Source organism: Jaculus jaculus, chromosome 19, assembly GCF_020740685.1.
Source record: "Jaculus jaculus isolate mJacJac1 chromosome 19, mJacJac1.mat.Y.cur, whole genome shotgun sequence".
In the NCBI taxonomy this organism is placed as follows: Eukaryota; Metazoa; Chordata; class Mammalia; order Rodentia; family Dipodidae; genus Jaculus; species Jaculus jaculus.
The window spans coordinates 55,750,283-55,775,193 of record NC_059120.1 but is presented as its reverse complement, the minus strand read 5'-3'; the positions used below and the strand labels follow the sequence as shown (position 1 = coordinate 55,775,193).

At 53.1% G+C, this 24,911-nt stretch overlaps 2 protein-coding genes across 2 annotated transcripts in view; both read left to right on the top strand.

Annotated features, from left to right (window-relative positions):
- The first annotated feature begins 5,831 nt into the window (after positions 1–5,831).
- C2cd4d (C2 calcium dependent domain containing 4D) lies at positions 5,832–7,116 on the top strand. The gene is given in 2 exon segments (XM_045138590.1): positions 5,832–6,385; positions 6,387–7,116. Coding segments are annotated over 2 exon segments (1,077 nt in total). The 5' UTR covers positions 5,832–5,935; the 3' UTR covers positions 7,014–7,116.
- A 6,980-nt stretch (positions 7,117–14,096) lies between these two features.
- Positions 14,097–24,911, top strand: part of Rorc (RAR related orphan receptor C) — a 39,469-nt gene continuing 28,654 nt past the window's right edge. Inside the window, exons 1-2 of the mRNA XM_045138589.1 lie at positions 14,097–14,238; positions 17,148–17,177. Coding sequence (XP_044994524.1) covers positions 14,169–14,238; positions 17,148–17,177 — 100 coding nt within the window. The 5' untranslated portion in view covers positions 14,097–14,168. The remainder of the gene's footprint in view (positions 14,239–17,147; positions 17,178–24,911) is intronic.

The window sequence follows — 24,911 nt, the reverse complement described above, 5'->3', positions numbered from 1 at the left end:
ACAATACAGAAGGACAAGTATGGGCTAGACAGATGGCTTAGCAGTTAAGGCACTTGCCTGCAAAGCCTATGGACCCATGTTCAATTTCCCAGGACCCACATAAGCCAGATGCACAAGGTGGCGCATGTGTCTAGAGTTTGTTTGCAGTAGCTAGGGGCACTGGTGCACGCATTAACTGTAACTTCCTGATAGACAGAAAAATTGGTTTGGGGGGCTGGAGAGATGGCTTAGCAGTTAAGACACTTGCCTGCAAAGCCTAAGAACTCCTGTTCAAATCTCCAGTTCCTATGTAAGCCAAATGCAGTGACACAAGCATGCAATGTCATACATGCACACAAGGGGGCGCACACGTCTGGAGTTTGGCACTGCTGAAGACCCTGGTATACCCATTCTCTCTCTCTCAAGTAAATAAATAAATAAAACTTTAAAATATATTTTCAGCTCGGTGTGGTGGTACACGCCTTTAGTCCCAGCACTTGGGAGGCAGAGGTAGGAGGATCACAGAGAGTTCGAGGCCACCCTGAGACTACATAGTGAATTCCAGGTCAGCCTGAGCTAGGGTAGGACCCTACCTCGAAAAAATAAATAAATAAAAATTCGTTTACCTGAGAGAGGAAAGAAAGGGAATGGGATTTGTCCTTGAAAACTTCAGATGCATGTGTCACTTGGTGCATCTGGCCTTATGTGGGTACTGTGGAACTGAACCTGTGCTGACAGATTAAGCAAGTGCCTTTAGCCACAGCTCCCCAGCCACTAGAATGGTTTATTTTTTGGAGGGATGGGGTTTTTTTGTTGTTGTTGTTACTTTTGGTTTTTCAAGGTAGGGTCTTGCTCTGGCCCAGGCTGACCTGGACTTCACTATGTAGTCTCAAGGGAGCCTCGAACTCATGGTGATCCTCCTACCTCTGCCTCCCAAGTGCTGGGATTAAAGGAATGTGACACCACTCCCAGTTTTAGAATGTTTCTCTAAGTAGGAATTACCCAACCTGAACTACAGGTAATGAGTAATTTGGAACAAAATGTTCCATCCTCAGAGCAGGCTTGTGACCTATGATCCTGGCTCTAGACGTGACACTCAGGTCACTCTCCACTTGCAGATGTCATCCTTCAGCTGCAGCTGGAAGAAGAGTCAGTCAGGTAGCAGTCACTGTTCCTTCAGCTGATCACACTCTGATGGCCCTGTCCGGGACCCACCACATAGGAAGCAGGTGAGGGAGGCGGTACTTTCTCTGAGTAAATAAATTCTCACCACCCCATACTCAGCCCAAGGTACTTGTGTAGTTAGAAATCAAAATCCTGAGGACTGGAGAGATGGCTCAGCAGTTAAGTCACTTGCCTGCAAAGCCTAAATACCTAGGTTTGAGTCCCTAGTAACCACATAAAACCAGATGCACAAAGTGGTCCATGTGTCTGAAGTACATTTGCAGCAGCCGGAGGCCCTGGCGCACCCATTCAGTCTCTCTTCTCTCTGTTTGCAAATAAATAAAATAAAAAGGATTAAAAAAAAAAAAAGAGGGCTGGAGAGATGGCTTAGTTTTTAAGGCGTTTGATTCCCCAGGACTCATGTTAGTGAGATGCACAAGGGGGCGAATGCATCTGGAGTTTGTTTCCAGTGGCTAGAGGCCCTGGTGTGCCCATTGTCTGTCTCTCTCTCCCCCTTTCTCTGTGAAATAAATATTTTTTTTAAAAAGAAAGAAGAAAGGAAGATATCAAAATCCTCCCAGGGCCTCCCGACGACGGCCTCCTGCTCGTGTTGAGAAGCAGCAGGCAGGTTCACTAAGCTCGGCACGGTGCGGGCCTGAGAAAGCCACTCAGCGCACCTTTAATCCCAGCGCTCAGGAGTCGCAGGTGGGACGATCTCCGTGAGTTTAAGGCCAGCCTGGGGCTACAGAGTGCCTGCTAGGAAAGCCTGGGCTACAGTGAGACCCTAGTTTGAAAACATAAATAAAGAGGGTGGCCAGGGGAGGGGGAGAGAAGACCGTTGTGTTGGCGTTTCCGTAGTGAACACATCCTGGCACTTCCCTGGGGGAACACGGAAATCTGCAGAGGCGGGAGCCTGTCAGGCACGGCTTCCTGGCCAGGCCCAGAGCGGCAGTCTTGACTTGCCCAAGAGTGGCTGGTATGCAGCGATCCTGGGAGGGACGTGAGGTCAGCAGGTGCTAGGACACTTCTCAAGTGGCTACAAGGTGGAGGCATGGGGGGGGGGGCTGCCCCGCATTCACACGCCCCTTTCGTCATGGCACATTCTCATCAGTGCACAGTGCTAACCAGCACACCACGGAGCCGCTCGCTGGGGCACATTTAACCGGAGCACGGGTGGAATCCAGCAGACCATGCAGGCAAAAGTGGCAACTTCCACAGCCTGAAGCGAGGATCCGCATCATCCAGGTCCCTGAGGCAAGTGCCAAGGGAAACCAAAGCATCTGTGGTTCCTGCAGGGTCGAGCAGCTCAAGAAGGCAGGGACATCAGTAGCTCTTAACAGCCCTTAACGAAGCGACCTCTAAGGGCTGGGAGATGGCTCAACGGTTAAAGGCACTTGCTTGCAAAGCCTGATTGTTCAGGTTTGATTCTCCAGTACTCACATAAAGCCAGATGCACAAACTGGCACACGCATCTGGAGTTAATTTGCAGTAACAAGAGGCCCTGGTGTGCCCATGCTCTATTTCTGTCTGCCTCTTTGTCTCTCAAATAAATTAATAAAAAATTAGATAGGGGCTGGAGAGATAGCTTAGAGGTTAAGGCACTTGCCTGCGAAGCCTAAGGACCCAGGTTCCATTACACAGTACCTACGCTAAGTCAGATGCCCAAAGTGACACGTGCATCTGGAGTTTGTTTGCAGTGGCTGGCAACCTTGGTGCACCCATTCTCTCTATCTGCCTCTTTCTCTTTTTTCTGTTTCATATATATAAATGAATAAAATATAAGAAAATACAGGGCTGGAGAAATGGCTCAACAGTTAAGGTGCTTGCCTACAAAGCCTGATGACCCAGGTCCAATTTCTCAGTAGCTAGAGGCCCTGGAATGTCCATTCCTTCTGTCTCTCTCTTCTCTCTCTCTCTCCCTCCTTGAAAATAAACAAAACTATTTTTAAAAAAATTTAGAAAAGATATTTGAGCCAGGCATGGTGGCACACACCTTTAATCCCAGCACTCGGGATGCAGAGGAAGGAGGATCGCCAGGAATTCGAGGCCACCCTGAGAATACATAGTGAATTCCAGGTCAGCCTGAGCTAGAGCGAGACCCTACCTCAAAAAAAAAAAAAAAAGGAGGGGAGCCTCGAAAGCCCTCCTGGAGCTGAGACTGTAGAAGTAGGTTGTCCATCCCTGCTCCCAAGTGACGAGTTAAGTCAGGGAGAGAGTGAGAATGGGCGCACCAGAGCCTCTAGCCACTACCCCACCATGTGCATCTGGCTTACGTGGGACATGGAGAATCGAACCTGGGTCCTTAGGCTTTGTAGGCATGTGCCTTAACCACTAAGCCATCTCTCCAGCCTAGGACTTTAAAACAATAATTATTTATTTATTCATGTGCAAGCAGAGAGAGAGAGAGAAGACAGGCAGGTGGGGAGGATGGACACACCAGAGCCTCCAGTTGCAAGCAAATGAAACTCCAAATACATGCATCACTTTGTGCATTTGGCTTTATGTGGGTCCTAGGGAATTGAACCCCAGGGTTGCCAGGCTTTGCAGACAAGTGCCTTAACCTCTGAGCCATCTCTCCAGCCCACAATTCAGGGCTTTTGAGTCACCTGGGAACTTACTATGGCTAAGACAGATGTTGTTTTTTAACTTTTTAACTTTTCTTTTAACTTCCATAATTACAGAAAATAAGCCAATAAGATGGGATGTTGGACTGGAGAGTTGGGTTAACGGTTAAGACACTCGCCTGTGAAGCCTGAGGACCCATGTTCTACTCTCCAGATCCCACCTAAGCAAGACTCGCAAAGGTGAGCCAAGTGCAAGGTCACACATGCCCACTAGGTGGCGCAAGCCTCTGGAGTTCGATTTCAGTGGCTGAGGCCCTGACACACCAATTCTCTCTCAATTAAAAAACAAATTAAGATGGGATGCTGTCAGTGAGCTTCCAGACCTGAATGTGAAGGGAAGTGGTAAGAAATACAGCCTGGAGTAAGGCCCTAAGAGAGAAGGGAAAAGTCAGCCTGATGCTAACTCGCTGTTGGAGCCAGATGTCTGTCCTCCATGTCTTTATGCCCAGAAATCCTGAGCCTGGGCATTTTCACTTGGGCAGATATAATTCCCAGAACTGGTCACTGCAAGGCACTCTGCTTGGGGGGGTCACTGGGATGGCTCCAGAATCCAGAACTGGGGACCAAGGCACGATGTCTGTAGGGCAGGTTTGGCAGAAGATTGTGGTGAGGTGGACTGCTTTATGTGGCCATGGTCACCAGTGTGGGTCGGGACAGCGATGCAGTACAGCCACATGGTAGCCACTGACCACTGATGGCAGCTTCTCTTCTCTGAAGCCTTCCCTACCCTGAAGCAAATCTAGCAAGTTGCCGCTGGGAATCTGGCTCTGGCTGGAGGAAGAAGTTGAGAATATCCGTTGATGACCCGGGGAGAGAGAGCGTGAGCGAGAGCTGTGTGTTTATCCAGGAAAAGAATTAAGACGTAGGCAGCAGAGGCCCCTGCCAGCTCCTCCCAGAAAGACCGGGCTAGGGGAGCAAGCTGGAGAGGAAGCAAGCTGCACCCCTAGGGCTCGGCAGGGCACACCTCCGGGCCAGAAGCCAGAGGCTGGCACCCAGCTGCTGTCCACAGGTAAGGTCTACGTCCTGGGTGTAAGACAAAGCCGGCCTGGACGGAGCATTGAAACATCTCGCGTGGAGCCCCCTGCGAGGAGGCCTTGCCAAGCCTGCACCAGGGGGTGGTGAAGTATCAAAGGAGCCTTTGTGCTCCCGAGGTTTCAGGGGAGAAAAAGCAGAGGTAGAGAGGGACGACCCAAAGGCCCCGGCTCCGCCCTACAGACTCCAGGATGCCCCAGAGCAGAGAGGCAATCAGGCCCATGACTGGGACAGGGAGAACCGGGGTATGGGACTCTGTGCCCCACCACCGAAGAGAGGTTTCTCTCTTTGGACGACCCTTTCGTGTCCATGGGTCAGCAACCAGGCGTGTCCCCTGACTTCCAGGAGCAGAAGTTGAGCAACTTCAAGAGGCCAACAGCGACTTGAGGGAGGAGCCAAAAGAGGCAGGTGGGGCTTGAGCCAAACGATGGGTCAGTCTTGGGAGGCTGGTGCCCCAGCAGACCGGGTAGGAGAAAACGGGGTCCCCTCCCCAGGGCCACTAGGTCCTTACAGGAAGAAAAAAGAAAAAAGGGGAGAGTGAGTATGAGCCGGGTCTAGGCTGTGAATGTGACCACGGCCTTTTTTCTGATGCAGATATTACGGAGTTTTTTTTTTTTCTTTGTGGGTGTGTGGTAGATGTTATTCTGTTGGTCCTAACAGTACCCTGGGTCTCTAGCAGTGTGGGGCATCCTTGGTAGCAATGGGAGCGTCTGTGTATTGTATCCGAGGATCTGAACAATTTTGACTATCCGGCTCCGCTTCTCCAGTCCCCTTCACCCAGCTTTGCCCTTGCCTTTTTTTTTTTTTTCTTCTTCTTTTTAAATTTTTTTTTGAGAAAGAGGCAGATAGTGGCCTCCAGCCACTGCAGACAAACTCCAGACACCTTGCGCATCAGGCTTACGTGGGTCCTCGGGCTTGGCAGCGCCTTAACCGCTAAGCCATCTGTCCAGCCCTCCTTTTCCAGCTTGAACATGGGCTTTGCACGCGCGCACACACACACACACCCCAGCCTCCCCCCGCCCAGGTCTCTGGGGACCGGGTCTCAGCGGCAGATCGATCGGCTCCCAGGATCAACTCCATCCCCATCCCTCTTTGTCTCCCAGCGCACCTCGGGGCAGCGCTCTCCTCCCCACTGCATGTGGCTCTTGGAGAAAGCCGGCTACCGGGTGGACGGCGCGGGAGCCGGCGCGCGGTGGGCACCCTGCAGCCTGTTCCCGCCACGCTGGGGCCGGGGCTCGTGCCCAGCGCACGCGTGTCCCAGCAACGTGCTCACGCCGGAGCGCATCCCCGCGTTCTTCATCCCTCCCCGACACGCCCGGGCGCCGTTCTGCGGCCGCGCGGACGGGGCCGAGCCTCCTCCTCCGCCGCCGCCGCCGCCGCCCGCCGCCTGCTCGTTAGCGCACCTGGCGGGCCGCGCGGGCGGGGCCTTCCTGGACGAGAGTCCGCACACGCGCCGCCGCGAGTCCCTGTTCCACGCGCCGCCCGCCGGCCCGTCCGCGCGCAGCCGCCTGCACGTCTCCGCCCCGGACCTGCGCCTCTGCCGGCCCGCCCCGTCGCCCGACACGTCGCCTCGGGGGGGCCCGCCGCGCTCCCGGCACGCCGACGCCGACGCTGACGCCGACGCCGACGCTGACGCCGACGCGCGCGCTCGACGCCGCGGACGCGCGCACGCCGCGCCGCCCCTGGCCGCCCGCGCCGCCGCCGCCGCTCTTCCACGCCGACGTCCCGTGCTGCCAGCTGCGGCCGGCCAAGGACAGCGTGCTGCGCCTCGGGCCGCGCGGAGGACGCCTGCGCCTCTGCACCGACTACCAAGCCGGATCGCGGAGGCTGAGGCTCCGCCTGGTGAGCGCCGAGGATCTGCCCGGGAGCCGGGTCGATCCCGGCTGCGGAGGAAGAGGAGGAGGAGGAGGAGGAGGAGGAGGATGCTGCGTGGTGCTGAGGTTGCAGCCGAGCGCGAGGCCCCGGGCCCAGCGGAGCCGAGTGGTCAAGCGCAGCTCCAACCCCATCTTCAACGAAGACTTCTTCTTCGAAGGGCTCGGCCCGCCGGACCTGGCCAGTCGTACTCTGAGAGCCAAGGTGCTGGACCGGGGCGCGGGGCTGCGCAGGGACGTGCTGCTGGGCGAGTGCGAAACGCCCCTCTTGGCCCTGCTGCCTCCTCTGGGTGGGAGTCTAGGTCCAGGGTCCGCCCTGGCACCTGCCCATCTCAGCCTGTAAGGTTGGAGGTCTCCACTGGGTTCCGCAGCCCCTCATCTTGCCTACTTTGACCAGCGAGTGTATTTATTTATTTTTTGTTAATAAAACATCTGGATGCACCTAGCGCTCTGGGCTTTGCAGCCACCACCATGGGCCTCTCTCCCCCGCCCCCCGCCCCCCGTGTCCAGGCAACTCACGGGACAGGAGCAGCTCGTTCGGATTGTCTGAGCTGGGGCAGTGGTTCTCCAACTTGGAGGAGCCTCAGCAATCCTGAAAGAGGCGGTTAGACATTCAGAATGCTGGGTTCCATCCGCAAGAGATGCCACTTTAAGAGGGCTGGATAGGTCCTTAGGGCCCCTGCCCTAAAGGCCCCGTGTCTTTTTGTTGTTTATTTCTTTTGTTGTTCAAGGCAGGGTCTCGCTCTAGTGTGGTCAGACCTGGAAGTTCACTATGTAGTCTCGGGGTGGCTTACAACTCATGGTGATGCGCCTCCCAAATGTTGGGACTTAAAGGCTCGTTGTCACCATGGTGCCCTTCAATCCCAGAGTGAACCCCCGCAAACCGAAGCCTTCTCCTGGAGGTTCCTTGGGACTGCACAAGGAAACTGGCCCTCCTATTCCTGAAGACAGAGGAAATGTTTGAACCTTGAGAGTGAGGCAGGGGAACCCAGACTTAGACACAGTGCCCTTTAGTTTGCACACCTGTGCTGTCCTGAGTCAGGGGATGGCTGGAGCCAAGAATCAGAGCAAGCACTCAGAGAGTGAGATTAAGTCCTGGGGGCGAGGATCTAGGGAGAAGTACAAGTGGGGTATAAGAGCTGTACTTGGGGATACCAGGAAAGGCCGCCCTAGCCAGGAGGAGAGAAGGGTGAAATATGATGAAATAAAAGTGGGTGACATTGTGTTTGCCTCTCACCTGGACGTCCTTGACGTCAGCAGTGACCTTCTATCTACCTCCACCTTCCTGGGAACCGGTTCCTCTTGGCTCAGGCCAGGCTTGGAAGAGGGAGGGGGTGGGGCAAATGGGGGGTGCCCTGAGCCAAGCCAGCTTCTTTCCACCCCTTAGTTCCCCTGGGGCCAGCTGTGTCCTGCACCACGGGCTAGGCCTCCGGCGTCCTAACACAACCTCAGCCCCTCAGCAGGTGCGATCCAGCAACTCGTCGTTCACACACCCCCGCAATTCCTAAGGCTCCTCAGTTCCCGCCTCCCCCTCCCCCCCACCAAGCATTAGGCCCAAGAAGGCTTGCTCCAGATGTCCACCAAGTGGCGGTATTGACCACATAATCCCAAACGCTAGCATCCACCAGCATGTTACTCCCCAGAAGGAACTGTTCCAGCAATTTATCAGGCAGGCTGTGTGTTCTAACCAGTAACTGACACATTGTTGTCCGATGTGACCTCGAATCTTCCTTGGCTAGTAGAGAGCAGAACTAAGACTTGATCCCAGGGGGTCCAGCTCCAGAGTCTGGGTTCCTCGTCACTGCATTACTGTATCCCAACTGCTGGCTGCTGCCTTGTAGTCCGCCCCACCCCCCACCACCACCACCAGATCACTGAAAGATTCCTCCCCACCACCGCATGATAGCTCTTCAATAGTGTCACCTGTGAATTCTAGGAAGTCTGCCCATAGGTCTAGCACCATCTCTGCTGGGCTATACTGTATTTCTTACTTCAACCCCCAAATCCTCCCATAACAATCCTTACCCAGTAACTGAATCAGAAAGTATCTGGAGGGCGCTAGAGAGATGGCTTAGCGGTTAAGGCATTTGCTTGCAAAGCCAAAGGATCCCGGTTTGAGTCCCCAGGACCCACGTAAGCCAGATGCACAAGGGGGCGCATGCGTCTGGAGTTCGTTTGCAGTGACTGGAGGCCCTGGCACACCAATTCTCTCTCTGTCTTCCTCTTTCACTCTCTCAAATAAATAACTTTTTTTTTTTTTTTTTTTTGGTTTTCCAAGGTAGGATCTCACTCTAGCCCAGGCTGACCTGAATTAACTGTGTAGTCTCAGGGTGGCCTCGAACTCAGGATCATCCTCCTACCTCTGCCTCCCGAGTGCTAGGGTTAAAGGCATGCTCTCCCACGCCCAGTTTAATTTTTTTTTTTAAGTATCTGGAAAGAAACCTGAAGGTCTGACTGCTCTCATCCCACCCATTCCTCCAAAAAATGCTTCCTGAGGGTCTAGAAGGTGCCGGGCAATTGGAGACCACCGTGGACAAGGCACACAGGGTGCAGACAAGTTACAGGGTGAACAGAAGTAGAGAATTACTTAGCGATGGCCTGGAGGGAAAATAACAAGAGAAAAATAAAGCAAGAAAAGGTGAGTCAGTTAGAGAGAGGGAGACAGCTATAGGACTGGAAAAAGGGGAGGGAGGGACTGAAACATTTCCCTTTTTAGCTGCAGTACTTTGTACCGGGTTCTGTACCCTGTCTTATCTCAGGGCCGCAGAGAAAGCTTGGTGTTATTCCCAGTTCGCAAAGACTGAAAGATCAGAGAGGTTAAGTAAACTCACCCGGGGATCAGCCTGCTTCCGACTAGCTCTATACAACAAATAGCCCAAAAGCTCAGGAAGGCTGTGAGGTGGAAGATTCTCTCGGGAACAGTTTTGTCCCTCAGGGTCCTGTGATCTGGAAGCAAATGAGCCCAGAAAAACCTCTCCTGGGGGCCGGGCGTGGTGGCACCCAGCTTCAATCCCAGAGACTTCATAGTGAATTCCATGTCAGCCTGGGCTAGAGTGAGACCCTACCTTGAAAACAGCAACAACAAAAATAAAAATAAATCTCTCCTGGGTGCAGGCAGCTCAGGCCCCAAAACATGACCAGGAACACGAGTGAGTCAGCGCCCTGTGGTACGGCCTCTTTGGGCTGGGAGGTCGCTGATGGCTGCCACATGTCTCAGAGCTCACCCAGAAGACCTTTTGCCCACAAAACCAGAGTTCCCAATTTTTCAGCTTTCATGGCCACCGAAGGGTAAGTTAAGAGCAGGGTCACATGGGGGGGAGCTTGAGGGCAGGACTAGGGTCAAATTCCCACTGTGGCCTTTGCGACAGGAGGAGGACTGGAGGCTTTAAGGCGTAGAGGCTGCAGATGTTCTTAGAGCCCACATTGTCCTTTCTTTTCAGTGATTGAGACCCAGTCCCCCTCCCGAGTCCCTCCAGTGGGCTGAAGTCTTCCCCAGGCATGGGGCCCTTAGGATTGAAAGAAAGATGGTCCCCATAAGGGATCTGAAGAGATGGCTCTTGGCAATTAAAAGCACTTCCTTGCAAAGAAAGATGATCCCTAACTATCACATCAGGCTCCCAAGGGAGACAGCCCTCTGTGGGCAGGACTGAACTAAGACTGGCATCACACCCTGCCTAGCCCCACACATTTCACTTCACCCTTTACCCCCACCACACACACACACACACACACCCCAGGCCCTGCCTAAAAGGACAGGTCTCTGCTGAGCTTTAAGTGGTTTCTGTGGTTTAGGGGGTGGGGAGGAAGGGAAAGAAAAGATAGTGACTGCTCCCCAGTTCCAAGCCACCACCACCACCACCCCCCTGCAGGCTGTTTGCCCCCTGCTTTGAGATTCCTGGCCTGATAAGGGGACTGGGCACTGTGGGGGAAAATGATTCTGTGATCCCTATCAGCCTCCTCCTTGCGTAAGAGTGTAAGAATAAACTGGGTGTGGTGGCGCACGCCTTTAATCCCAGCACTTGGGGGGCAGAGATAGGGAGATTGCTGAAAGTTCGAGGCCACCCAGAGACTACACAGTGAATTCCAGGTTAGCCTGGATTAGAGTGAAACCCAACCTCAACAAAAAAAAAAAAAAGAACAAAAAACTCTCTTTCCATCTTTCTCTGTCAAATAAATAAATAGGACTGAAAAGATGGTTTAGCAGGTAAGGCATTTGCCTGCAAAGATCGACTCTCCAGGACCCAAATAAGCCAGATGCACAAGGGGGCGCATGTGTCTGGAGTTCATTTGCATTGGCTGAAGGCCCTGGCACACCCGTTCTCTCTCTCTTTCAAATAAATAAATAAAATATATTTAATAAACAAATATAAATATAATATTTTAAAAAGAAACACCCTGGCATGCCCATTCTTTCTCTTTCTCTCTCTTCCTCTGTCAAATAAATAAATAAATATAAAATTTTTTTTTAAGAGTGTAAGAATATACCAGGGAAGGGAATAACCACTACCCTGCTTTGAAAGGACTGTGGTCGTAGCAAAATGGGACAAGGATAGGCAAGACAGGGATCCCCAAAGGATTAAAAAGGAAACTGTGCCTTTAGTGAGTTCGAGGCCACCCTGAGACTACACAGTAAATTATGGGACAGCCTCCCTCCCTGCTCCTGGCAGTGAATGCAAGCTAGTCGCGGTGGCTCATGCTTGGGGTGTTGAGAAAGGAGACCCCGTTAGGGCCTTGAGGCCAGCCTGAGATACAGTGAGCGCAAGGTCATCTTGGGCTGCAGAGTGAGACCTGGTCTGTAAAAAAGAAGCCAGGGTCTAGAGAGATGGAGGGTTTGAGTCCCCACATGCACAAATTGGTGCATGCATATGGAGTTCATTTGCAGTGGCTGGCAGTTATGGCACACCTATTCTCTCTTCTTGGCACCCCCGCTTGCAAATAAATAAATAAATATTAAAAACAAAAAAAGAGCAGAGCATAGTCTCACACACCATTAATCCCAGCACTCGGGAAGCAGAGGTAGGAAGATTGCCATGAGTTCAAGACCACCCTGAGACCACACAGTGAATTCCAGGTAGCCGGGGTGAGAGCAAGACCCTACCTCGAAAAACCCAAAAGGAGGAAGTGGAGGCAGTGGTTGTGAATGCTCAAGAAGCATGGGACTCTGAAGGCCTAGAAAGCCAGGCGCCCCCCCCCCACCTTCTTCCCAAATCCCAGTCATTTCCTACAGTGGGATGTGGCACTTTGGGAGAGGCAGTCACACCTGCAATGTCAGAGGCAGTGTCTGAAGACCGTCCATGCTCAGTGCTCATATGCAAGCCTTCCAAGGGGCCTCCTCTCTGTGCCCATGACTCCGGGAAGAGGTAGTCTAGAATGAGCCAGAGACACCCAGAGTCACAAAGGAACAGAGGTCTAAAAAGGAGTGGAAGGCTGGGTGTGATGGCGCACGCCTTTAATCCCAGTGCTCTGGAGGCTGAAGCAGGGGCAGGAGGATCGCCGTGAGTTCGAGGCCACCCTGAGACTACATAGTGAATTACAGGACAGCCTGGGTTAAAGCGAGACCCTACCTCAAAAAAAGCAAACAAAAAAGTAATAATAATAATAATAATAATAATAAAAATAAAGAAAATAATAAAGAGCAGAGGAACCGCAGTAGTGGCGCATGCCTATAATGTCAGCACTGCAATGTCAGTACAGAAGGCTACAGCAGGAGGATCTTGAGTTCAAGGTCAGACAAGGCTACACAGGGAGACCCTGTTTCAAAAAAAAAAAAAAAAAAAAGTACTTTGCGAGGTGTGGTGGCCCACGCCTTTAATCCCAGCACTGAGGAGGCAGAGGTAAGAGGATCTCTGAATTTGAGGATACCCTGAGACTACATAGTGAATTCCAGGTCAGCCTGAGCTAGAGTGAGACCCTACCTCAAAAACGACCCCCCCCCCAAAAAAAAAAGGCTGGAGAGATGGCTTAGCTGTTAAGGCACTTGCCTACAAAGCCTAAGGACGCAGGATCAATTTCCCAGTACCCACATAAAGCCAACGCACAAAGTGGTACATGCATCTGGAGTTCGTTTGCAGAGGCTAGACGCCCTGGAGTACCCATTCTTTCCCTCTCTCCTCCTCTCTCTCTCTCCTCCCTCCCTCTCCCTCCCTCCCTCCCTCCCTCCCTCTCTCTCTCCCTCTCTCTCTCTCTCTCTCTCTCTCTCTGATACATGCGCAACCCTCTGCTCTCTCACTCTCTCAAATAAATAAACAAAAACAAACAAAAGTCCCCCCCCCCCCCGCCCACTGCCCAAGCCCTTGTAAGACACTCTAGAAGCTGGATCCTTGTCTTTTAACCTTTGTCCCTCGTCCTGCGCCACCGGGGAGGCTCTGGGCGCTCCCCAGAGACACAGGCACTGGACAGCAGCAGCCAGAAGCCGCGGGGTGGGGCCAGGGCGAGGACGGAGCGCGGGCCCGGCGCCAGCCCCCTCCACGCTAGGTGCCACGTGCGCCAGGTGGGGGAGTGGGAGAGTCACGAGGCCCTGGCGTGGCTGGCTCCTGCCCCGGTGTTTACCAGCTGGAATAGGGCAAGAGGAGGGGCGGGAGGAGCCGGGCCGCTTGGCCTCTGGCCAGCTCCTGTTGGGTAAGCAGGAGAGCCAGGCCCGGCTAATCAAACTCTGGGTGGAAGCCACGCACGGAGAACCAGGGCATCCAAGATCCCCAAAAGTCTTGGCCTTCCTCGGACTCCAGCGCTGGCCTCCTCCGGTTTGATCAGGCTTTGCTCTGTTCCCAGGTGATGGGTCGCTGGAGTCCCCTCCCCTCTCCCCTCTCCCCTCTCCTCTTCCCCGTCTCGCCCTCCACGAGCTGCTCCAGGCTTGCCTCGGGGCCCCTCACAGCCCAGGAGCAGAGGAAGGCGCTGGAGACGTCAGGAATTTCCAGGGAAGGGTTGCCAGGGGCATCTCCGGGAATCCGAAATGCACTGGGATCAATCTGACCACCACAACCTGGAGAAGGCGCAGACTCCCCCAAAATGCTCCTCCCTCACTCTCCCCCTCCCCACACTTTGCAACCGACACCTGTTCTCACCTGCTAACAACCACACTGGGAACACACAGCCCGTGTCGTGTGCAAGTCTTGCCTGTCTCTTGAGCATCACTCGATTCCTTAGTGAATCTCAATCAATGTGCTTCCCTCTGGTGGGTATTATGAGGGTTGACAAAAAAAAGAAAAACCCCCGCAATCATTATTTGCCTCACAGGACCTAGCAAAGGGGCCCAGCGCACAGTAGGTGATCGGTAGAATGTTAGATCCCTTCCTTAGGCCTATCTGCTTAGGGCTCCCAACACTGGTCCACCGGTCTCTCCTCGTGTCCTTCGTCTGGTGCCAGGACGCTCTGCCAGCCACTCCTTTCCCCTGCCTGCTGAAGGCCCAGGTGCTCCCTCCCCTCCTCCCTCCCCTGGGCCCTGCTCCCTGCCCTCCTGGGCAGCCAGGGCAGCAAGGACGGCACCAAGGGAGCAAACCCCATGGACAGGACCCTACAGAGACACCACGGAGCCTCCCGGGGTAAGAGACCCCCCACCGGCTTGCAGACAGGTGAAAGGCACTGCTGGGAGGCTCCCAGGAGGGGAGAAATGGGAAGGGACCCAGCAAACAGCCTGGGGGACAGAGGAGACAGACAGATCTGGCAGAGCTGAGCGGGTAGGTGGGACAGGGCGATTGAATAAACAGGAAGAGGGGCTGGGGAAATAACAGGAAGAGAAAACAGACACGTGTGTGTAGGGGGGTAACGGGAACCCTACCAAGGGCCAAGGCAGGAGAAGTGAAGGAGGCGGGACAGGCCGGGGTGGGGGGCAGAGGGGGCAGTGGAATCAGGGATGCTGCGTCAAAGGAAGGATGTGAATGGGGTTGATCTCCCGGCTGCAAGCAGGCCCCTGCTTCACCATGACGGTGACCATTGGCAGCAGCGGTGGGGAAGGTGGCCCGTCCACCTTCAGTGCGTTGCTCATTGGCCAGTGGAGGAACCTGTCCTGTTATCTGGGGTAGTCCTTGATTGCACTAGCGAGGTGAGTGCAGAAACCCCTCCGAGCAGGACACCGCCACACACACACACACACACACACACACACACACACACACACAAGCCTGGTCAGCTATGAACGCTCAGGAAGAGCTAGTGCCAAGTTCCAGGGCCACCTGTACCAGGAACCCACTGGGGCCAGCGGGGGAGGCACTTCTTCCTAAGAGTGCTCTGAGGTGCAAGGGCTGGAGGCTGGCTGGGGTTGCCACGTAAGGAAGGAAGCTGTGTAGGGCCAGGCAGGATTAGCAGGGGAGTAGGCGGTGCCAAAATAGCCACACCCTCACCGGGCAGATCCCCGCCCCCACCCACCCCCAACTCAGGGAGCTAGGCTCACTGGCTACCTGTTGGCAAATCCCATGTAGGAATCCTACCTGTGGGGCACGTCTCCCTGTAGAAGGATGGGGGGGGGGCGCGGGCGGGCAAGGTATGTGTGTCCCACGTGGACAGTACAAGGCAAGAGGAGACAGAACCCAATCAAAGGTTAGGAATGGCGGGGTGGTTGTGGTGTCGCACGTCTTGAATCTCAGCATTCTGGGAGGCAGAGGTAGGAGGGTTACTGTGAGTTCAAGGTTAGCCTGGGAATACAGAGTGAGTCCCAGATCAGCCTAGCCTGGAGTGAGACCCTACCTCAAAAAAAAAAAAAAGCAAGACTAGCCTGTGCCCTATGTGGACAGACCCAAGTCTCACAGGAAAACCTCTTCCCCTTGAGAGGTGTTTCACAAGTACTAACGGTATGAATGGACCATGCGGTAGCTAAGACTCCCCTGGCAGCCGCAGCTCCTTGGCACTGGAACATGCTGTAAACTCATCAGTCCACCTGTGCTTCTTCCGGGTGCCCTGCTGTTGGCAGGCCAGGGAAGCCTCCCTGTGGCAGAGGATGGAGAGGGTCTATTTGCAGCTCCCCCCTCTTCTTTTATTTATTATTTATTTTTCAAAATATTATTTACTTATTTATTTGAGAGAGAGAGAGAGAAGGCGTGCCAGGGTCTCCAGCCACTGCAAATGAACTCCAGACACCCGCGCCCCCTTGTGCATCTGGCTCACGTGGATCCTGGGAAATTGAACCAGGATCATTTGGCTTTCCAGGCAAATGCCTTAACCCCTAAGCCATCTCTCCAGCTCCCCTTTCTTTAAATTTGTTTATTGTTTTTATTTATTTATTTATTTTAGAGAGAGAGAAAGAATGGATGTGCCACGGCCTCCAGCCACTGCAAATGAATTCCAGACACATGCACCACTTTGTACATCTGGCATATGTGGGTCCTGGGGAATCGAACCTGGGCCCTTTGGCTTTGCAGGCAAGAGCCTTAACCGCTAAGCCATCTCTCCAGCTCCCCTCTCCTCTTTTACCAGCCTCTCCCACCTGCTTCCTGCCCCATACCTGTGCAACTAACTCCTTGGTGCTTTCAGACACAGATAAGCTACTAAGAGATCACACTCCTATAGCAACGTGCACCCTGGGTGCGGAACACTTAACTGTGTTCCTCCACTGCACCAGACACTAGAAGATTGTGAGTATTTCCAGAGCAAAATGAACAAGACAGACAAAGGCTCTGTCTCTAGCGGAGAGGCAGTCTTTTCATTTTGCAGATCATGACACACTTATGGTGGTTAGGTGATGTGGGAAGTGCCAGGAAACTAAATGCAAGGTGCCATAAACCGTAGGGCAGAGGCAAGGGTAGGGATGACTGACTGCTTAAAGGGAGAGGGAGACATCACCTGAGACCTGGCTAGATAAGGGAGTATGGGACGGAGGCAGATCAGCTTGAGGAAGTTCTAGAAGGAAAAAAAAAGAGGAGCCAGGGGTCTGGAGAGATGGCTCAGCAGTTAAGGCATTTGCCTGTGAAGCCTAAGGACCCTGGCTCGATTCCCCAGGACTCAAGTAAGCCAGATGCACAAGGTGGTGCATGTGTCTGGAGTTCGTTTGCAGTAGCTAAAGGCCCTGGAGTGCCCATTCTCTCTGCCTATCTGCCTCTTCCTCTCTCAAATAAATAAAGAGAAATAAAATGTTAAAAAAAAAAAGAAAGAAAGAAAAGAGGGTGTTGGACGTGGTGATGCACACTTTTAACCCCAGCACTCGGGAGGCAGAGGTAGGAGGATCACCATGAGTTCGAGGCCACCCTGAGACTACAGAGTGAATTCTAGGTCAGCCTGAGCTACAGTAAGACTCTACCTCGGAAAACCAAAAAGCAAAGAAAAGAGGAGCCACGCACTTTGAGGACCTAAAAGAGTTCCAGTGTGACTGAAGGGCAGAGAGAGGGGGTGCTGCCAAAGGGGTGCAGCTTCTTCTCAGATGCCAGGCTGTGCCGGGAAGAACTGGGGTGACATGGGACACTTTGACTGGGGACGTGCCTATGATCCAACCCTGTGTCTTCAGTTGTTGACTGACCACCACCACCCCCCCCCCCGTCTCTTCTCTCTCCAGAGCTGCTGGCTGCCAAGAAGACCCACACTTGTGAGTAGAGGCTTGAGATAAGAGCTCAGAGATGGGGTGTGTCACGACCGAGAGTTCAGCTCTGGAGGCCTGAGTGAAAGAAACGTCCAGGGCCGGGCAGAGATGGGGAAGGCAGGCCGAGATAGCACGAGACAGCGAGAGCCTGGAGACACAGGAGACCAGGCAGAAAGGACGGGCAGTGGGCGAGGAAGCCACAGGCCAGGATCGGAAGAGAGGAGGAGGAAGCCTGAAGAGTGTAGAGAAACAAGTAGAGAGCGAAGGAAAGAGGAACCATGAAAAGAGGAGGGCAGAGATGCTGGACAGAGGCACAGGCAGGGTGTGTGTGTGTGTGTGTGTGTGTGTGTGTGTGTGTGTGTGTGTGTCACAGTGAGCAGACCGCTGGGCTTAGAGAGGTAGGACAGGAGGAGATGGAAGGCTTGGGGATGGCCTTAGAACTCAGTGTGGCCGCAGTGGGAGGCCATGGAGCATGTGCCAGGCTTTGTGGCTGCAGAGCCAGGTTTGGTGTTCATCTCTGTGGTTAACACATCCTGAGGTGTGAACAGACCAGAAAGGCAGCCTGTGCAGAGCGAGAGAGCAGGAGAGCCTTGTCACTTAGAGGCAGAATGGACAGAGACGCTCTGCGCCCCGGGGTCCTGAAAGACTGGGGCTGTGTCATGTGGGGAGGAAGCTAGAACTCTGGTAGAACTTCCAAGGGACATTCGCAAGTAAGCATTCTCTCGGAGGCCCCCTCAGCACATCAGATCTACTCTCAGATTTTAAGAGGCCTTTTTAGCCGGCCGTGGTGGTGCGCGCCTTTAATCCCAGTAGAGGTAGGAGGTAGGAGGGTCGCTGTGAGTTCGAGGCCACCCTGAGACTACAGAGTAAATTCCAGGTCAGCCTGGGCTAGAGTGAAAAAGAGAGACAGAGAGAGAGAAGCCATTCTCCCAGAAAGTGTGTCTATTCCACTTCAATCCTCAAACTGCCTAGTGGGCCTGCATGCCCCCAAAAGACTGGGAATATTCCAGAAAAGACTTCCATAAGCATGAGCCCTTCAACTGACAAGGACCTAGAAGAAACCACCTCCATTTCTCCATGGTCTTTCCTTGACTGTCCACCAGTTCTTCCCACTGCCAAAACTATCTGCCGCCCCCCTGGGCCAGACAGAGCAACCTTGAAAGGCAGGGAAGCCCCCTCCCCCTTCCCTGAGTGGGCACCCAGGGCTGCGTCCTCCTTGGGGGGCTGCCTAGCTCAGCACAGTCTCAGTCTCAGTCTGCCACTAGCCACAGGGCCTCACGGAAGTGCTGAGCGCAGGTCTGGGAGGGAAGCAGGTCAGAGCAAGGCGGGCCCGCTGGGGGAGGGGCCAGGGACCCTATGGGAGTGGGATGCGGGGAAGAAGGGAGCCTTTTGGAGCCACGGGAACTGGGAGGGGCCAAACTCCATTCCTCCATTAATCACTTACACAGAAATCCCAGCCAGACCTACTTCCTGTCCCTTCTTATCCCCATGACTTATCCCCAAGAGTATCCAGTATCTTTGTTTTTGCTTTTGTGCCCCCTTCCCCACCAGGTAGGGTCTCACTCTAGCCTAGGCTGACCTGGCATTCACTGTGAAGTCTCAGGGTGGCCTTGAACTCATAGTGATCCTCCTACCTGTGCCTCCTGAGGGCTGGGATGAAAGGCCTGCGTCACCATTCCCTGTTGCAGTAAATATTGAGAATCCTCCTATCACAGGCTGAGAGACTTGATATGCCCTCCAAGTAAAATAGCCCCAAGAAGGGGGTCCAAGGAACACAAGGGAGGCCTTCCAGACCAGGAGGGGATCTGATGATTGAGAGACATGAAGAGGGACCCTCAAAACTGAGGTACTCTAAAATGTTAATAAAATAAATAAATAAATAAATAAAGCTGGAAAAAAAAAGTTCATAAAAAAAAGAAATAATAAAATAATCACTAAAGAAAAAACAAAAAAAAACTGAGGTACTCTATAGAGCAGATTAGAATCATTGGATCCATCAGTAGAAACTCTCAGACCAATAAAATCTAGAGAAATTCAAATGCCAGGAACCACCTTGTCTGAGACCTCCTCAAAGACAAACTTGAATGAGAGAAACCACCTGTCTCTCAAGTGACTCTGAGGCCATCTGCCTGGGCTTCAATCCTGACTCTGCCATTCACCAGCTATACGACCTTGAGCAAGTTACCTAACCTCTCTGTGCTTGGTTTTTTGAGGTAGGGTCTCACTCATAATGACCTGGAATTAACTTTATAGTCTCAGGGTGGCCTCGAACTCATGGTGATCCTCTTACCTCTGCTGGGATTGAAGGCATGCACCACCACACCCGAGTCCTGATCTTTGATATGGGAATAACGGTAGCTACCACATAAAGTTGTCTCTTTGTTTTGTTTTTGGTTTTTTTGAGGTAGGGTCTCACTCTAGGCCAGGCTGACCTGAAATTCACTATGTAGTCTCAGGCTGGCCTCGCACTCTCCGGGATCCTCCTACCTCTGCCTCCCGAGTGCTGGGATCAAAGGTGTGCACCCCCACGCCTGGCCACAAAAAGTATTTTGTGAGGATTTCATGATCCATGTAAGTAAGACAGAATTATGGAGATCATGAGGACAGAGACTGTCACTATTTGTATTCTAGTTCAGCAGTTTTGCTCCTGAAGAACTTTCTGGTAGACTAAGCCATTTTGAGAATTTTGGGTATTTGCTTGATGTCATCATATTCATGTTTCCCCAGCCCAGGATATACATCATGTCTTCAGGGGAGGTCCATGGGTGTGTTGGGAGGCGTTCAAGACAGCTTTCTGGACAATATCAGGACCCGATATTGGCAGTCCACCAGGCAGACACCCCGTGACTTAACTCTGGGGCACCCTTATCCCTGGAATCAGTCACCTGTCAAAGAGTGCCAGGCTGGGGGGTCCTCAGAGAAGGGAGTTAGGAACCTGGCTTCAGCCCCTGCCAGCTCTCCCCTCTCCACTTGGCTCCCCGGCCAGAGCAGCCCTGGCTGGTGGAAAGAGCTTTTACAAGGGCGGTGTGGCTGTTGCCTGTGGTTTTGGAATTTTCCAACGCCCCCTGTGATTGGCTGCCCCGCCCCTCACACTGTTCCCCAGGCCCACATTGGCCACGTGGGGCGCCTGTCATCTTAACTTGTTGCACTCCTGGGGAGTTGGGTGTGTGTGGGGGGGGGGGGAGCCTGTCACTTGGCCACCTGTGTGATGCAGCTTAACCCCCTGGCCCAGAAGCTCTGGGGCACGAGTTAGCTGCAGAGCTGCAGGCTGAGGCACTGCTGAGAAAGGCCTCACCCACCTCCGCTGCCAGCTGTACCCTGTCCCTGGGCCACCCTGCTGAGGAGGTTGGGGGAGCCAAGGCCCGCTAAGCCAGACGCCCAGTCATGAGAAGTAAGTGAATGGGGCATCCTGGGCGTGGGGGAGGCTTGTGTCCTGTACACCATCCCTGGGTCCTCTAGATAGGAGGGGTGCCTGGAGGACACTATGAACACCGAGGGAGGGGGGTTCCTCTTAGCCCAGGGTGTGCCCCAAAGTCAAGTTCTGCTGGGAGTTTTCACTCCTCACATAGCGTCCTTACAGCAGCTGTGGGAAAAGAAATGTTGAGTTGAGTTCTGGAAGAATGAGAGCGCTGGTGGAGAGGTGTTTAGTTTAGCTCCTTGTTCTCCCCCACCCCCCCAAAAAGGGGACTAAGACCCAGGCAAGGCCCGCCTCACCCAAGCGCTCACAGGTGGAAGCTGGTGGAGGTGGGCAGTCACCAGAACCCTCACTCTGCCGGCTCCTAGCAAGGTGTGCCAACTCCTGTCTGGTTACTGGGCTGGCTGTGCCCTGAGACAGGAGGGGGAAGAGTAAGGTGAGGTTGGCAGGCAGTATGGGGGGTGTGTGTCAGAACGTGGCATCGAGTCCTCAGAGCCGCCACCCTTTCATTCCTCGTGCTTCCAGGGACATGAGTGCTAAATGCCACCCAGCCAAGGGCTGCCCTGTGTGCCTACGAGTACAGTGGCCCATTTGAGGAGGAGGATGGGTCAAGAGCTGTTGGGCAGAGTCTGGGGTCCGGGTGCCTTCTGGCTGAGGAAGGTGGGAAAAATCAGTCCCCCTTATTCATATATAAAGGAAGCCAGAGGTCCTTTCAGAGCCCCGGGTGAAGGACCAGGGAGGGACGCCCCCATCCTGGGGGTCTGAGGCCTGAGGCAGTCCCACCTTCAACAACGGGCTTCCCACAGACCACAGAGGGAATGACCAGATTGGGTCCCAGAAAGACCCAGATCCTTCCATTGGCATCTAATGAACAGGTTCTGGGACCATTTCTGTCTCTGGCTTGCTGTGTCACCACGATGCCTTTTTTGTTTGTTTGTTTTTCGAAGTAGGGTCTCACTCCAGCTCAGGCTGACCCGGAATTCACTATGTAGTCTCAGGGTGGCCTCGAACTCATGGCAGTCCTCCCACGAGTGCTGGGGTTAAAGGCGTGTGCCACCACGCCCCGCCCGGCTTCACCATGTCCCCTTTGGCCAGCTAGGGTGCTGTAGTCTCTATCTGCAAAACAAAGGAGTTGAACTTAACAGTAACAAAGTCAAAAAGATAGTGAGCCTTTCACTTCTAAGAGCCCCAAGGGCAGGTGAAAGACACCCCACCAGAACCCCAATTTCGATGCCGGGGGTCTAGGAGCATAGTGAGGAGAAGAGGGGAAGGGAGCAGAGCCAAAGGCTTTCTTTCCAAGGCTGGCAGACTGGAGTGCCCAGAAAAGATTCCAGATCAGCCAATCAAGTTAAAACGCCGCGTTTCGTGGGCTTCATGCCTGGCAGGAAGGCAGGAGGGGCTGAGGGAGACAGCAGAGCAGCTCTACGTTAATTCTACCTCATCGTAACACGCACGCACACACGCGTGCACACACACACACACACTCACACACACACACACGCGTCCACGCAGCGTTCAGTCTGGGGCGTACCATCAGTTCCTCCCGTGGACACTGCTGGGTAGCTTACGTCTTGAGGTTTCTGGCCCCAGTGAAGGAAGCCAGCAGCAGAGAACACAGGCCACTCAGTACTGGTCTGCTCGAAGACTGAGGCCAGACATAGGAGCAGACATAAGAGTCCAAGAGCTACGGGCTGGAGAGATGACTTAGCGGTTAAGGTGCTTGCCTGCAAAACCTAAGGACCCAGGTTCGATTCTCCGGGTCTCACGTAAGCCAGATGCACATGGTGGCGCATGCGTCTGGAGTTTGTTTGTGGTGGCTAGAGGCCCTGGCGCACCCATTCTCTCTCACTCTCTCTCTCTCCCTCTCTGTGTCTCAAATAAATAAATAATTTTTTAAAAAGAGCCCAAGAGGGCTGGAGAGATGGCTTAGTGGTTACACCAAAGGACCTCGGTTTGTTTCCCCAGTACCCACGTATGTCTGGAGTTCGTTTGCAGTGGCTTGAAGCCCTGGTGGGCTCATTCTCTCTCTCCCGTTCCCTCTTTCCCTCTCTCAAATACATAAATAAAAATAAAACATTTTAAAAAAAAGAGAGACCAAGGGATAAAGCGAAGCAGAAGCAGGTTTATGAAACACAAGGGGAGACGTGGTGTTTAGAGGGAGAGCCAACGTTGGCTTGAGAAGCCCAGAGACCACTGGGTGCAGGTCACAGGGCAGGCAGGGGGAGAGGTGTCAGGAGAGAAAAGACGGCATGCAGTAGAGGGTGTCCCATACCCGGAGACCCCCATCCAGCCAAGTAAGGGTGGCCCATGCATCTCACTGTAAGCAGCTGGCCAGAGAGGAACCGATAGGTATTACAGCCTTGGCACGGGGCCTGAAAAGGGAGATGAGAGGTCAAGGAGTGTGAAGTCACATGCCTGCTCTTTCTGTGCCCTGAGCTTTCTTTAAAAATTAGATATATATAGGGAGCTGGGCGTGGTGGCGCACGCCTTTAATCCCAGCACTCGGGAGGCAGAGGTAGGAGGATCGCCATGAGTTTGAGGCCACCTGGAGACTACATAGAGAATTCCAGGTCAGCCTGGGCTACAGTGAGACCCTACCTCGAAAAACAAAAACAAAACAAAAACAATATATATATATATATATATACACACACACACACACACACACACACACACACACACATAGTGAGGGAGGGCATTACCATGGGGTATTGTTTGCAATCATGGAAGTTGTTAATAAAACAAAAGCCAAAAGAAGCTACAAAATATATATATTTGCAAGGAAGAAGAGGTGACCCAGGGCTAACGAGATGCATGCACCACTTTGTGCATCTGGCTTTATGTGGGTACTGAGGAATGGACCCAGGTCTTTAGACTTTATAGGCAGGCACCTTAACCACTGAGCCATCTCTCCAGCCCCCAGATCGTTCTTAAATCTAGCCATGGTTAATAATGAGTCGGAAAGAACACCAAGTCCCTGGGGAGAGGGGAGGCATAGGCCTCAACTCTGAGGATCACCTGGGACATCTATTATTATCATTATTGCATTTTTAAAATAATATTTTATTTACTTATTTGAGAGAAAGAAAGAGAGCAAGAGAGATGGGCTCACCAGGGCCTCTAGCTGCTGCAAATGAACTCCAGGTGCACACACCACTCTGTGCAGCCCGCTTTACGTGGGTACTGGGGAGACTAGCCTAGATCCTTCGGCTTTGCTGACAAGACTCACTATGTAAACTGAGGATGACTTTGAACTCCTGGTCTTTATTTTATTTTAATTTGTTTTCATTAACCTCTAAGCCATCTCTCCAGCCTGCTATTGTATGTTGTTGGTTTTTTGTTTGTTTGTTTTTTGTACTGGTTTTTCAAGGTAGGGTCTCACTCTAGCCCAGGCTGACCTGGAATTCACTGTGGAGTCTCAGGGTAGCCTCGAACTCACAGTGATCCTCCTACCTATGCCTCTCGAGTGCTGGGATTAAAGGAGTGCGCCACCACGCCTGTCTCCATTGTATTGTTTTTGAGATAAGGTCTCACACTGCTCAGACTGGCCTTGAACTCACTATGTAGCTAAGGATGACTTTGAACTCCTGGTCTTTCTTTTTTTTCTTTTTCTTTTAATTTTAATTTGGTTTTATTAACAACTTCCATGATTATAAAAAATACCCCATGGTAATCCCCTCCCTCCCCCCACTTTCCCCTTTGAAGCTCCACTCTCCATCATATCCCCTCCCCCTCTCAATCAGTCTCTTTTATTTGCTGTCATGATCTTTTCCTCCTCTTATGATGGTCTTGTGCAGGTAGTGTCAGGCACTGCGAGGTCATGGATATCCAGGCCATTTGTGTCTGGAGGAGCACGTTGTAAGGAGTCCTGGTCCTTCTTACCTCCACCTACCAAGTACTGGGATCATAGAAGTCCACCCCCCCACCCAGCTTGCTCCTTCCTTGCATCACACTGTCTTTTCCCTCCTCTTTCTTTCTTTCTTTTTTTTTCCTAGTAGACATCTCAACCAACACGGGCCCAAGGCATTAGAATGGGGGGGCGGCTGGGGGCAGAGTCTCACCTTGACCCAGGGCTATGAGAATGTGTGTTCCCATTGCTAACTCTCAGGGGCTCACCCTCCTCCCCTTTGGTGCTTCTGGGCCACTGACTCAAATGAATCAAGACAGGGGCTTTCCCTGGGCAAAGTGCTCTCCAGGAAGGCGGCTCTGGGGTCCCCAGTCCCGCTCCAGCTGCTACACACCCCTTCCCTGAGTCCCCAAGGCTCCAAAGGGATGAAGATATGGACTTGGGGGCGGGCGGGGTGGGGGGAGGTGAGGGGGAGGGC